Raw genomic sequence first — 14070 nt, forward strand, 5'->3', positions numbered from 1 at the left:
CAATTTAATCAAAATGAGAGGAAGGTAAATTGAACATGTGTATTTTGGTCTCTATTAAACCTTTCTGAGGAAGAAATTTGACTTTTCTTCCCAAAATGGTAGGAATAAGAAACACTCTCTAGAAACACCTTGAACCAAAGTTTTCGGCATCATGCCAAACTACATTTAACATCAGAACCATGGACTTGAGCTTCATCCCAAATTTCTACTTTAGAGACAAGAATAGAAGGTATATATATATTATAGATAAGTTTTATTTAATAAATTAATATCTTGACAATGGGGCTATTATAAATATTTTAACAAAGTAATAAATAATAGTTTTTATATTCTAATCCCCAAATGAAATTACAGTTTTAAGTGGAGCAATATGAATCATTAAATTCTTACTTCTAAGTAAAATAATTAAATATTGTTAATATCTTAAGTGATAAATGTCACACTATGGTTTGGAAATACACTTTAGAATATGGTATTTTAGGCAGTGGAAGGAACCAAAGGTGAAGTATATCTAGTCCAGCTAACTCACTTATAGAGAAGGATATTGATACCCCTAGTAACACATAACTGGTTAGTACCCATGCTGGAAATAGGACTCATGCTGGGTTTCTCCCATCAGTTGTACTGCCTGCCTCCTCACTTATTATTTAGAAATATAATACATGTATTATATACATGAAATATATCCCAAGTATTTGGATCAAATATGAGCCTGTAGCCACCCCATGCTTCCAACATACACACCCCACTACATGGAAAGGTTAAATATTGGAATCTTTTTATTGTTGTCATTCTTTCTTGGACCACTGAGAAACATGAAAGGCTCATCCCTGAAATTAATAGAACCAATGAATTGTACAGAACATCCACTTCTGCTTTACAATTTTGTTACAAATTTTTTTCCAAGTATATGTAATAAAATGGAGGTCTGAAAGTGACATTTTGTTTCCAGGAAACATGAAATGAAACACTCCGAAGAAAAACAAATTTAAAGTGCAAATATTAGTAACAAAGAAAATAATTTTCTCAATATTTAAAGTTTAATCAATGTATGTAGGTCACTAGCCCATCACTTGTAAAACAACTTACTATTTAGATGTTGAACATTATTTTTAGAGAATTGAATATACACAGTATCCATTTCTTGTAATGAGACTCAGGTGATAGTATTTACCTTTAGACCCATTCACAATGTACTAATCAGAAACCTGCAGTTTTCTATATCCTAAGAGTCTGATTTCTGAAAATAGCCTTTATCACCTTTTCCAAGAGTGAAATCTGAGAGTAATTCTTCAGAATAAGGAAGTAGGTCAAAGTCAACTGTTCCACTTGTTTTAAGATGCCAGAAATCACACAAGTTTGTATTATTCAAGAAAGAAGAAAAATATTACATATAACTGAACACTATGTCAGCCTAGCTCAATACTTTAAAATGACAAGAGTGATTTTTTTTGTCTATATTTTAGGGTTTATAATTAAACAGCATTAGGAGATAGTTGGTGTATATTTCTATAAAGCTAGAGTTAACATTGCCACTTCAATTTCATTGCAGAACTTTGTGGTAGGAAATGTGTTTGTTTGTTTTTAAATTCTTAGAATCTTAGCACAGTGGAACGGAAGAGCAATAAATGTTTGTTGAATTACATTTAATGTGTACATGTATGTATAAATGTACAAATATATGCATGCATATAAAAATACGTAAGGCTATAGGTTTTATAATCTATGGAGAAAAGATGTTCACTTGATTCAAACCCCCTAATCTCACTGTTTTAAGGTCCTTGTTCCTTAGACAGTCTTATTCTCTCATGGCAGCATTATTTCCATGCCGAGCATTTGAAGGGAAACCTGCCTCCCTCACCAACAGCCCCACCAACCTCCAGGGGAAAGGGTGACACATTTTTCCCACACCTACTTATACAGGAAGAAGATTTACCCCTTAAATGTTATAACACCTGATATTTAGCTTACAGGTCAGAGAACTGGGCAAAACGAAAGAGATTTCTGTCAAACCTATACCTAATGAAATTCTATTATTTAAGGATATTTCATCACCCTACCAACAAAATACTTTTCTACATATCCCAAATGAGAACACAGTAATTTCTTCAGTTAGAGTTTTTAAAACATAGTAATTTTTGCTCTTTCTTTTTCTTTTTTTAAATAAGCAAATACCAGTTTTTTTTTCTTAATTCTGAGATTTGTTTTTCACACCAATTTTCATGGGCTCAGGAATACATGTAATTCTTTGAATCTGTTTTTTGACACAATGGGCAGAGTTCTGAAGACCTTCAGATTTCTTTCAATGCCTGTTTTTGCTGTTCATCTGAAAATAACAGTTTTGACAGCCAGCTTTGTCTCTGCTACCAACCCCATCCTGCATCTCCATGACAATAGTCAGGAAGTCATTCACTTACATTTATGGGGGAACCATTGTGTGAAAGGAATTGCACCAGGAACTTAACAGGAAACAGTCCATATGAGCCTCACCATTGAAATGTCCTGTAATTAAAGTGGTATTAGAAACAAATATATTCATGATATGTACACTTTACTGACAGAATGAATACATATAAATATGCCCCAAACACAACACATACATATAAAGATTTAGTTCATAATGTAGCACAAAGGGTGTTGTGATGACTATAGTTAAGATAAATTATTTTGCAAATTTTATAGCAAATTTACTATAGAGAGGGGACTAATCAAACAACCAGGGAAGGGAATATTTATTGTAATACTATGTTTACTATAGTAAAATAAGAATATTTATTGTAATACTATGTTTACTATAGTAAAAGAAGAATCTGTAGAAAAAGATCTCTCACCCATTTTTTACAGTATCCAGTCACTCGTTTTCACATTTGAGAGAACTGACTATAGAAAGTATCACAAAGCCCATTGAATGAAAATACACACACACACATAAATAGACAAACAATAGCAATCAAGGAAAACTTTTAGAGTAAATAAAAGGTCATCTTAGTTTCTACAGTAAACTAAGTTTTTAAAATTCACCATGTAAAATAGCTGGCTGATTTCTTTTTTCTAATACTTCTAAAGCATAAATGTATTGTGGAGATATGAACATTTTAAGAAATCAGAATGGAAAGAGAGCTATAGTGTCAATCATGTAATTTTTATGAAATTGTTCTGAAATGGTATGAGGCAAAGGAAACATGATCCGGCTGTTGGGGTGGCAAACAGCCCACCACTGTTAGATAGCTCAAGTGCCACATCCTGCATCTTGTTAACTGTAACTCAATCCAGTCTATTTCAGCAGAAGGGTCTTTATTTTCATCCTGGCACTCCAGTCTTAAAGTAGACTAAAGCTTAAGTTTGTTTAAAGCTACAACATGATTATTCCTATAAAATAATTAGTGACATTTGAACCACTTTCTGATAGACTCAATTTAGTGGGAGACTAAGCGGCCTTCCACATTTATTCAATTCACATTTTAAAATGCTGCTAAATGCATTTGAAACACAGCATTTTTGAGGAAGTCCAACAGGATGGATAGACTTAAAATTCAGCATAGGAAAAAAAAATTCAGCATAGGTTTATAAAACATGATTCTTTCTTTAAAATCTTCTTCACTTATCTCAATGCTTATGGCTAATATATTTAGAAAGTTTTGCCATGGACTGATACTTATGCAGAAATAGAAATTGTAGCTCTATTCAGATTGTGGTGATTGTATTTTTATACTTTGTTATATTTTAACTTCTGGCAATTTGGAAAAAATAAATATGAGAATGTACTGATTTTATAAATTAAGATATTCATAATTTATTTCTGAATCTAAATGATATTTGGTGAGTATCCATCTTGAACAAGTAGACTTGTTCAAAGATGTGTGGTATTAGTCATTGCCACGTCTTTGCCAATGTATTTTAACAGTGATAATGAAGGCAGAAGGAAATGTCCTGTTGAAACTATTAGAGTAAAACATTCCATTAGGATGGAAAATTAACTTATTTACCAGCCAATCAAGATTCCCTAGTGTTCTGAAAACAGCATGAAAGAAAACTCTTGAACAGTTAAAATACTAAAGAGTGCTATTGACCTATGAGATGTAATGACTTAAAATATAAATAAGAACAGGAGATATTCCCATAATAGTTATACAGGTGTTTCACCTGATGACCTAAACTTCTCTGCTTCCCAAAGTTAAGCATGACACTTATCTGGGAAAATAATTTGTTCTGAAACATAAATACTAACGTATGAAGCTTGCAACTTAGGTTATTAAAAGTCACTTCCATGTTCAGGATTTAGTGCTAGTAATGGGTCCTCTTCTATGTTAAGACTTGATTTACCATGAAAGATACAATTCTTTCTGTGCTGTGCAAACTGTGAAAGGTGGAGGATCTCAAATAAACATCTGGCCAAGTGAGTCACCAGCAATTGGTGAAGAGGTGAAATGCTGTTCCCCTCAATCTGCAGCTGCCTAGTTGGAGGGCTGATTAGGCAAAGGCGACCTCATGCTTGTTAGTCTAAATTATGGTTTCTTACTACTGCTGTCTCTACTTTTTGTATTTTAATTTAGATATCTTATTCTCCGTGGTCAAACCTGCTACACTTGAAATGTAGATTTGATGCATTTAAAATCTAACATGCAGTACTTACAGGACAACTTTTCAATCCATAAAATTAATAGCAGCCTCACTCCTCTCTTCTTTCTCATCTAACATTTGTAGTGTCTACTGCACAAAATTCTTAAGGGGTCGTCTTTTCTTTCTCCAAGAGGGCATTTTAGAATCACTGTTTTTTTGTTTGTTTGTTTGTTTGTTTTGTTTTGTTTTCTCAACAGTAGGGACATGATGCCATGGCTCATCCTCATTTCCAATTCTGATGCCCAGAGGTTCAGTCAAACTCTGACCGCAGAGGCTGACTCCCTCAGGTGTGGACACAGAAAGTTGGCCTGGGAACCCTGGCTTTCTGGATGTGCTTGTATTGGGCAATGCCAAGTATGATATCTGATTTGGTCTTAACAGGCATTGGGAAGAGGGGGATGATCAACTTCATTTCTAGACAAAGAAACTAAAATTTCATTTGTATTACTACAAATTGTGGTCTGCGCTTTAAACCTATGTATCCTGTCTCATATAATACATGCTTTTTCACAATTGTGATGGCTTTCTTTCTGAGAGTTTTATAACCACCATTCTTAATTTTTAAAATGAAAAAAAGAAGTTATTGACTGCCATTTGGAAACACTATACACTCAGAAACCATGTTAGATTGCTCATTTCTATTAGTATTGATATTAGCAATATACTGTAATCATTTGCAGCTAAGGAAATCCAAAGAAAGGTCTTTAATCTGAAAAGAAATATGTAACTGTATAAAAATAATAATAATACTAAAACAGTGACATTTCCCATGCTTTGAGGGAGAAGCCAAAGATATTCTCTTTTATGAGCTATAATATCATTACATTAGCAGCATTTTAAATGAGCAAATTATAACTCTGTAATGCTACTGTCTACACTCCAATGCATCCTAATATCAGAGCATGGAAAACTAGTGCAATTATATCTGCAAATAAATAATTTTACCAAATTATTTATTAAGGTTCTGAGATTTCTGGGCCACAATATTTTAAGTATCTAGGATATATTTCCTTGTACACTTTAATTAATTAATTGATTAATTAATTAATCCATTAGTTAATATATAAACTTTAGTCTGTGCTGAATGCTATGCCGAGCACTGAAAATATAATTTTAAAAGTTTCTGTTCTTTTGTGAGATTAGAGTGTACTGAAAGAACTTATAAGGAAGTTAAAAAGCGATCTTAATCCTGAGTCCTTAATGCAAAATCCTGATAGAGGCAGATTAACTTTAGGGGCATACAATAGCCTATAATCATAAGTAATCCAACAAAATAGGTAGACAATCTGTCATCAGCAAGGGTATTCAACAATAACAGAGAAGAGAGTGTATGAGGAATGAAAACAGATATAGGATTTGACGAAAAGAAAATAGCAGTAGAACTATATTTTAAATAAATAAATCAAGCAAGCAAGCAAGCAAGCACTCTTGGCCAAAATAGGTACAGAAAGCTTTGTAGACAGTTTTTATGCTTTGTGCTAGAAAGTTACCAAAAAATAAAGATAAATTGGCACTGGTTACTGGGAATACATATATCACTGTTCTCGAAAAACTTGGGATTTGTTTTGTAAATCACGGTGATTGAGATCTATGTGATTCTCAAAATTTTGTCGAATGGATGGGTAAATACAAAAGAAATGATGCAAGAAATATGGTAAGTAAAATGTTTTCACACGTCCTGGATTTGAAAGTAAAGTATAAGGAGTCCATTTAAAATCGCATCTCTGGAACTAAGGTTTACCGAGTTACACACAGTGGCAAGTGCCTAGGAACTCATGGTGACAGCCCAAGAAATAGATTAGCAGGTTTAGCTTGATTCATTCATATTTAGTTTTCTTATTTCTCTAAACATTTTTATTTTGGCCTAACAGAATTGAAATAGGTTTCACAGCATCATTAAATCTGTAGTAATTATTTAATGTGTCAAATGAGATTGCTAAACACCAAACTATCTGATTCTATCAACACAAAAAAAAATCAAATGGCATTTCTACAAAGTTACACAATGAGAAATAAACTCACTTGTTATTAAAAACTGTGAGTTCAAAAAAAATTAGGGTTACTATTTTTATGCATCAAAAGGAGTTTTATAATATTCACCCTGTTAGATATTTGGGGGTATTTGAAGTGCTCTAAATTACCAAAGCCATGTATCAACTTTGATAAAAACCAAGCATGGGAATAATCACATTATCATTTAAGTCCTCAAGTCAAACCATTTTCAACTTGGATTTGTAATTTAAGAAGAGTCAAGGCTGGGCTTGGATGCTATTTCTCTTCTCATCGATATAGCAGGCATGAGAAAATGAATTTATGTTGATTGATTTTCAAAGAGATTTATTGTATGGGCATGCCCTGAGGAAAAATGGGGATGATTTGAATTTTCTTCATAAATCTTTTATTAATAATCATAATAAATTGTTAGTTAATAAACAAGACATTTCCTAATCTCTCCCATAAGGTGACAGCTGCTCCTGTAGCCAACACAGTGAAATGAAACCTGGCATATGATTCTAACCCCACCCCCATGCCACAAAAGAGAAAAAGGGGGTGCAGAGACTGGACCAAATGACATTTAACACTTAAGACAATACAGAAAAGAGAAGAAAATAATTGGAGTCTTTTACTCCTAACTCTTGCAATTTGGAGAAATCTGTGCCCTTGAAAACCAGAATGCACTGTAGATCTTGAGTCACCATCCGCCAGACAGTTGGTTTTGCCATTTTAATAAACCCTTTTAAAGAACTTTAATTCTAGGTTTCAGTATTTCTATTCTCTGTCATTATCAGCAGCAAACTCTTTAAAAACATTAAAAAAAAAAAAAAGGAAAAGCAAAAGGCCTCTGCCTAGAACATAGAGATTTTAGGAAACTTAACATCTGAGGTGAAACAGTCTTTTCAGTGGGTAACAAAAGGAAACTATATGCATCTGCTTTGCCTGAGTCAGATGTAAAGTAATCCTCAAAACACTCCTACATACTTTCTTCATCTTGTTTATATAGTACAGATCTGCTTATTTATTTATTCAGTGGGAAGGTGTGTGATATGCCTTTACAGAAAGCAAATAATTGATAACTTCATATTCTGAAACACTCAACAGCCAACCTGCTCGTTTCATTTGTATTCTACGGACGCCTCATTTTTTCCTCCTCACTGCCTGGCCTGTACTGATCAGTATTAACAATGGGATTTTTGTCTCACTTGAAAACTTTCTTGTTCCATTTGAGTTGAGGTGGAGACACTCTCACTTAAAGAAAGAAAGAAAGAAAGAAAGAAAGAAAGAAAGAAAGAAAGAAAGAAAGAAAGACAGGTATTTTGATATTTTCATTGTTTTGTTATTTCAATATGCTAATATCCAGGGCCACTGCATTCACTTATCAGATAATCTGATAAAGAAGCTGTAAGAGATGACAGGCTCCTTAAGTTGATGGAAAAGAAAACCTATGTTTAAAACATTTTAAAATATTGATGGATTTAAGAAATCAAAAGAAAAGAGACTGAAAAAAATTATCATTTATGTTCCTAATTACTGGATTTTGGCTTCTCTGCAACTGTGATACTAACCATAAACGAAATGTCACGTATCTCTTTTTGTCACTCTTTTCCATCCCCCATGCAAACTTGGTAACCCAACAAAACTCACCTACCAGCCCTGGAAATCAGATTCTTAAAGCAAGGGCAGTTACCACCTCACCTTACCATTCAAGAACTTCCTCGATCATTTCTGAAACTCTTAATTGTCTAAACTTTTCTCGAAATCTGCAGCCACAAATACTGTGACTGGCCAGTTTCTGGTCTCCTGAATTGATCTAACATTTATTACTTCAATTCATTTGAAAAACAAGGAGTCATTTGAGTCACCATTTCCCTTAGAGTATCATGAACATTGCTGCCGCAAGAGAAAACACAGAACTATCTTCTCTGCCCCAAACTGTTAGAAAATCACTCCAGAGGAGGGATGAGCTTATTCTCCCGAAATCTCCATTTATGGGCATAGGGAGGGGGGCAGGAGAGGTGTGTAGAGTACTAGGGAAGAGGTAATGCTTCCCTAGAGTGAATTCCCATTGCCTTTTACCAATTCCTCCTCTCAACTCACGCTTTCACATGTTGCTTATACTAAAATCATTCACAAGGGTCAGATTCTGAAAATTTTAACTTAATTTCTTAAATACTGCTTTTAACCTGCCACCCCCGGCTCCCAGCGACTACTGCAGGAGTTCTTAAATCTATCATTTTTGGCTAGAACAAATAATGCATCAACTATTTAGTTTGCCCAATTAATAAGATGTCTTCTGATCTTTAAAAGAATGTTTTCACCCACACAGTTCTTTTTTAGAAAAAGAAAAGGTTTCAAATTCCCTCTACCAGAAAAACCCTCATCAAAAATGAATTTCCAACATGAGATGTCAGAGCAAGGACAAATGTTCGGCTAGGACATTTGCTATAATTCTGTTGATCATAGGCCTTTCTCATATAGTGATGAAGCATCCCTGGAAGAAAAAAAAAAAGAAATAGAAGATGTTAGATGGAAACTAATATCACGGGGGGGTTTGTTTTTGTTTTTGTTTTATGTGACTCAGTTCAATAACACCTTGAGAAGGGTACCAAAAACTTGTCAGTTTTTAGTATTGGTTTCCTTCTTAGGGGAACTGGTTAGCCAAGTCATTCTAAAATTCTTGACTCAGTTATTTATCTTAAGAAGTCATCTACTTCTCTACCTCTGTCAGAGACCTACACTTTGGGAGCAGTACTCCAGCCAACCACAATAAAACAGGGCTAGAGTGGGATTACAGAGAGGCCGGTGTGTTTACCAAAGTGTAAATTTTTAAATACATCTACATTATATTTCTCCTTATATTCTTTTAAGGCACAAATATAGGAAGAGTTTTCACCTACCACTCAGAAAGATCCAGGGTATCCCTAACCTGAGGAAATACGTGGAATACCATCTCACAAATTAGAACAGTAATTTCTGCTCTTAAATTACAGTGTTGATTGCCATCCCAATTTGTTTCATAATAGATAAAATATAGAGAACAGACATCTAAAAAATATCACATTGGTTTTATCCAATACATGCAAAGATCAAAAATATATTTTCAATAGAGCAAAGCTTTAGTATGTATCTTTTATGACTACACAGGTGTTTGGGGAAAAAACAAAACTTAACCAACCTGTTGGGAAGTTGAAAGTGTTGTTTCTCTAGAAAATCAAGTACACCACCCAGAAAACTGTCACTCTCACTCCAAAGTCTTTGTAATCCATCTCAATATGGAATGGGGTGAGGTTAAAAACTGCTGATTTATTTGACAGAAATGTATACAGCAGCATGATCATCATAGTAAGCACCTGCTCAAATTTGACTCTTTAGTACTAGTTGCTCATGTCTGAAAAGTTGAAATTTAAAAAGCTATTAGAGATTCACTTGCAAGTAAAGTTAATAAGAGCACATGATATATAACCTAGACTTTGAGAAAAAAGCAAAATAAGATTTTTCATTAATGCCTTAAATAAAATTTAATGCGAAAAGTTCAGTATAATACTTCTGGCTTTTAAAGAGCAGCAAATGATGCACTAACATTAGTGGCTAAGGTGACAAGTACAGCAGGCTTGATGGTGCCAGGGCTGAGGCCACACGTTGTCAGAGCAGGAAGTGATGTTCCTCGGGGGGTTAATCAAAACCCCTGCTTCACATACGCAGCAAGATTTTGAAAAGTTCTGATGAACACCCACCCAGGTCCACCCCACCTCGTATCTACCTCAGCAGAGAAATATGTTTAACCTTCATTGTCCTTTCCATATTTATGGCTATAGAAAAAAGTTGAAAACAACTTGAACCCTGACAAAAGTCAAAGACTTTGGAAGAGGTAGAAATATAGATTCTAAACACTCCCATATTTTCCAGAAGTTTCCTTTCCTTTCCTTTCCTTTCCTTTCCTTTCCTTTCCTTTCCTCTTTTTTTTTTCTTCTTCTTTTTTTTTTTTTTAAATCACAGTTGCACTATCTATGGTGTGGTTACACTTTTCTATTAATTTATAATTTAATCAGTCTAGCACAGTTATGCTTACCCAAAGAATTTACTGTTTCATACTTTTTAAATAAAAAAGGTCCACAGATAAGCAAATGTGAAGGTGAATTGATTAACTTTAAAACATTTGAAAAGACACAGAGATTATAAAAAAAAAATAGAGGGTAAGAAAAATATCAAATATAAATAAATATATGAAAGTGGGGGGTTTTTTAGTTATGTGCACGTATCTAAACATGGGGTGTCTGTGCTACCAAATTCCAGACTTCAACGTTAATTTAAATGACTTGTTTTACAAAATTAAATAACTCTGTCCTGATTTTGTGGTTCAAAATCCAGATTGAATGTCTTTCTTCCCCATGGAGTCAATTCTGATCCTCTTTTATCTGAATTTTACCTACAACCTTTCATTTTTCCTGGAACACATCAAAATGTTTCAGAATTAGACATTACGCAAGTGAAATGGATACATTTCTAAATTTGCTTATCCTGTTTAGTTTTGACAAATATAAACTTGTTCCCCTACCCTAGGTAATGAGAGCTGGAGAAAAAATAAATATTTAAAGACATTTAAAATATATATTAATGAAAATGGTGCAACTCTTTAAAGTACTTAAACTAATTACATGTGATATTTCAAAAGGATAATTCATTAGTCCAATCCTCTAAATAATCCCAAAGTAACACGAATTCTTCTGTAGAATAAATGTCTATAGAGAGTAATCCATGGAAGACAGACAAGCCTCTTGTTTGTAGCCTTAATCCATTGCCTAGAGCGTGAAAAGTGCTCAGGATAACAAGTGTTGGAATCAGTAAAATCAACATTATTTTTGGATTTTATTTTCTTAACAATACCGACTGATCAATAGGCTTGCGGAAACTGACAAATACAATACGGTCTGTTTGATGAATCAATCTAGTGAAGTAGAGAGACTCCCTCCACCCCTTCCCGCCTTCTCCCTTTAAATCCTCTTCATCCTCTTCCTCCTCCTCCACCCACACACGCACACACAGAGAGACAGAGATAGTGACAGAGAGACAGAGACAGTGAGAGACACAGGAAGAGGAAGGAGGGAGAGGAAGCTGCTTCCTCCCTATTGGTCTGTAGACTTCAGTCATGAAAGCTGTAGTGGCACTGCTAGATCTTTCTTCCTAAGAATGCTAAGCCACTTCAGTAAGTGTTTATGTTTGTAATTGGAAGACTCACCCTCTTCTTTCAGTGGAGTAATTTCCATACTCTGGGAGTAGAGTTCGCTCTTCTGTATTTCAATTGTGCTGAGGGGAGGAGGGGAGTTAGAACAGAGATTGTTTGTGGAGGAGTAAAGAAGGGAAAGTTGTGTCCTATTAACTTTTATATAACACCCCCCTGATAGGGTTATCAGCATATCAGCTTTGGGGAAAATCGAAAGAAAAATAGAGGAGGAAATTGAAACACCTCAGACAAAATGCCTATTTAGGAACAGACTAATGGTGTCTGTATGACTGCCTGAGTCCAAGCATTTGTGTGCACAGAAAATTTAGTAACCCTTCACCAGCTCAGGAAGACCCAGAGATACTCTCTTTATGTTGGTCCTTGACACTCAGCAGGGACTTTTGTGAACTTTGTCATCCTCCTCTGCCCTTTAACCAAAACTAGGGAAGTGGCTTTAATTAATGAGATGTGATGCATTACAAATGTTAGCCAGAGCATTCCAGAAGCTGGAAATCCGTAGATGTTTTTAAATTCTGAGTATCCCTTTGAGTTGTAATTTGTAATTCTCAGTGGACCTATATTTGTCTTGAGCTGATTGTTGAAATGGGCTTTACCAGGAATTTCTTCACTGAAATTGCAGTGGGGCGGGGAAGGGGGTTTGTTGGGAAGAGGGAATGATCTCTCACAAGGCTTTAAGACCTTCAGTGGTTAAAGTTCTAATGGTGAATAAGATATACAGACATTCACACATATGCATACGTGTACGTATCTATAGGTGTATATACGCACACGCACACACACGATGCACAAGTTCAAAGGAATTCTATCATGAGTGTCCGTTGTAAATTATGTAGGTAGCAGAATTCAGATTTTTTTAATCAAAATTGCACCTAAAAATGGCTATAAAACAACGCGTGCCTTGGGAAGTAAATTTATAGCTACATGCCTTTCACAGGCACGCTGGAGGGCTCTGCTCCCGGCTCTAATCTCCAGGAGATGTTTTTTGCATGTGTTGTGTGACAGGAGGGAAGGGGAGTGGGTTGAGCTCGACTGCTCTCCCATTGTCAGCCAGTCTAGTGAGTGTTGGGAAAACCTGTCTGTGGGATCTTGTGTCATCTCTCCCTACATGTGTACAGGAAAAGTCCGCGCTGCTCACGGTGCCTGCCTCTCTCTCTCTCTCTCTCTCTCTCTCTTTCCCTTTCATTCTGCTTCCCCGGAGCCGAATGAAGCAGAGAGCAGGATTAGAGTCCGCCACCGGCTATCAGAAGAGCCTAGATAAAAGGAACTGCTTCTTAAGCACCACTGCAGCAGCCCTTGTTAATTTTTTTTTTCTTTCCACACAACAGTTGTGCCTCATTATCCGGTGCCTGGCTCGATTTTTTTTTCTTTTTTTTTTCTTTTCTTTCTTTCTTTTTTTTTTTTTTTTTTTTTTTGGAGGGTTTGAAGTTTCTGTGCTTCAGTGACTGTTACAGAAGAAGAGGTGTTAGTGTTGCCGTGAGGTCTTGATTGTCTGCATTTATGAATGAAACTGACCTAAATCACCTGTTACCTCCAGTTCCCAGATTGTTTGAACTTCTCTGGCCGCACAATACAGGAGGGAAGGCTGAAGCAGCAGAGGGACCCACAGCGTCTGCAGCATGGGCTGGCTCGCTAGGATTGCCTGTCTTTTCTGGGGAGTATTACTTACAGCGACAGCAAACTATCAAAATGGGAAGAACAATGTGCCAAGGCTGAAATTATCCTACAAAGGTAAATCTTTATTTTTCTTTTATTTTGGCTAGCTTTGTCATGCCCCCCCGCCCCCCCCCACACCCCGCCTTTTCATTCCTTGAACTCCCTCCCAACCCAAGCCATAAAACCTTTAGTTTAACCTGGGAAACCTACGTGATTGTGTGTGTCTTTCTGAGATGATTTAAACACTTTTTTATAAAAGCGTGTCTCCTTTTTGATATATGACAATTTAAATGCAAACAAAGAACATTTAATCACATTTGCAGAGAGGAGCTGAATGCCTGGTAAATGCTGATCTGTATATGTGATCATATGTTCTGTTAATTTTTCTGACTCTACTTCTATGAAAATAGCTTTAAAAAAAACATGATTGCAGAAACAGTCCCTTTGTAGATGTTAATGCTTCACCTAGAGTAATTGTTATAATAAATTGTATTTTCTTAGTTTTAGGCACTAAATGGTTAATCATCATCATGAATATTCAGTTTGTTCAAATCTGA

At 35.2% G+C, this 14070-nt stretch overlaps 1 protein-coding gene across 5 annotated transcripts in view; it reads left to right on the plus strand.

The window, feature by feature from the left end:
• Positions 1–14070, plus strand: part of SEMA3A (semaphorin 3A) — a 454397-nt gene that overhangs the window by 242422 nt on the left and 197905 nt on the right. For 3 of the 5 annotated variants that reach the window (XM_072791326.1, XM_072791328.1, XM_072791327.1), the window contains exon 3: positions 13395–13588. In XM_072791326.1, the coding sequence (XP_072647427.1) occupies positions 13477–13588 (112 nt within the window). In that variant the 5' untranslated portion in view covers positions 13395–13476. Of the gene's footprint in view, positions 1–12897; positions 12916–12987; positions 13589–14070 lie in introns of those variants that run through there. The other 2 variants (XM_072791329.1, XM_072791325.1) reach the window with 2 other exon arrangements.

The sequence above is a fragment of the Canis lupus genome, chromosome 21 (assembly GCF_048164855.1).
Source record: "Canis lupus baileyi chromosome 21, mCanLup2.hap1, whole genome shotgun sequence".
Classification (NCBI taxonomy): domain Eukaryota; kingdom Metazoa; phylum Chordata; class Mammalia; order Carnivora; family Canidae; genus Canis; species Canis lupus.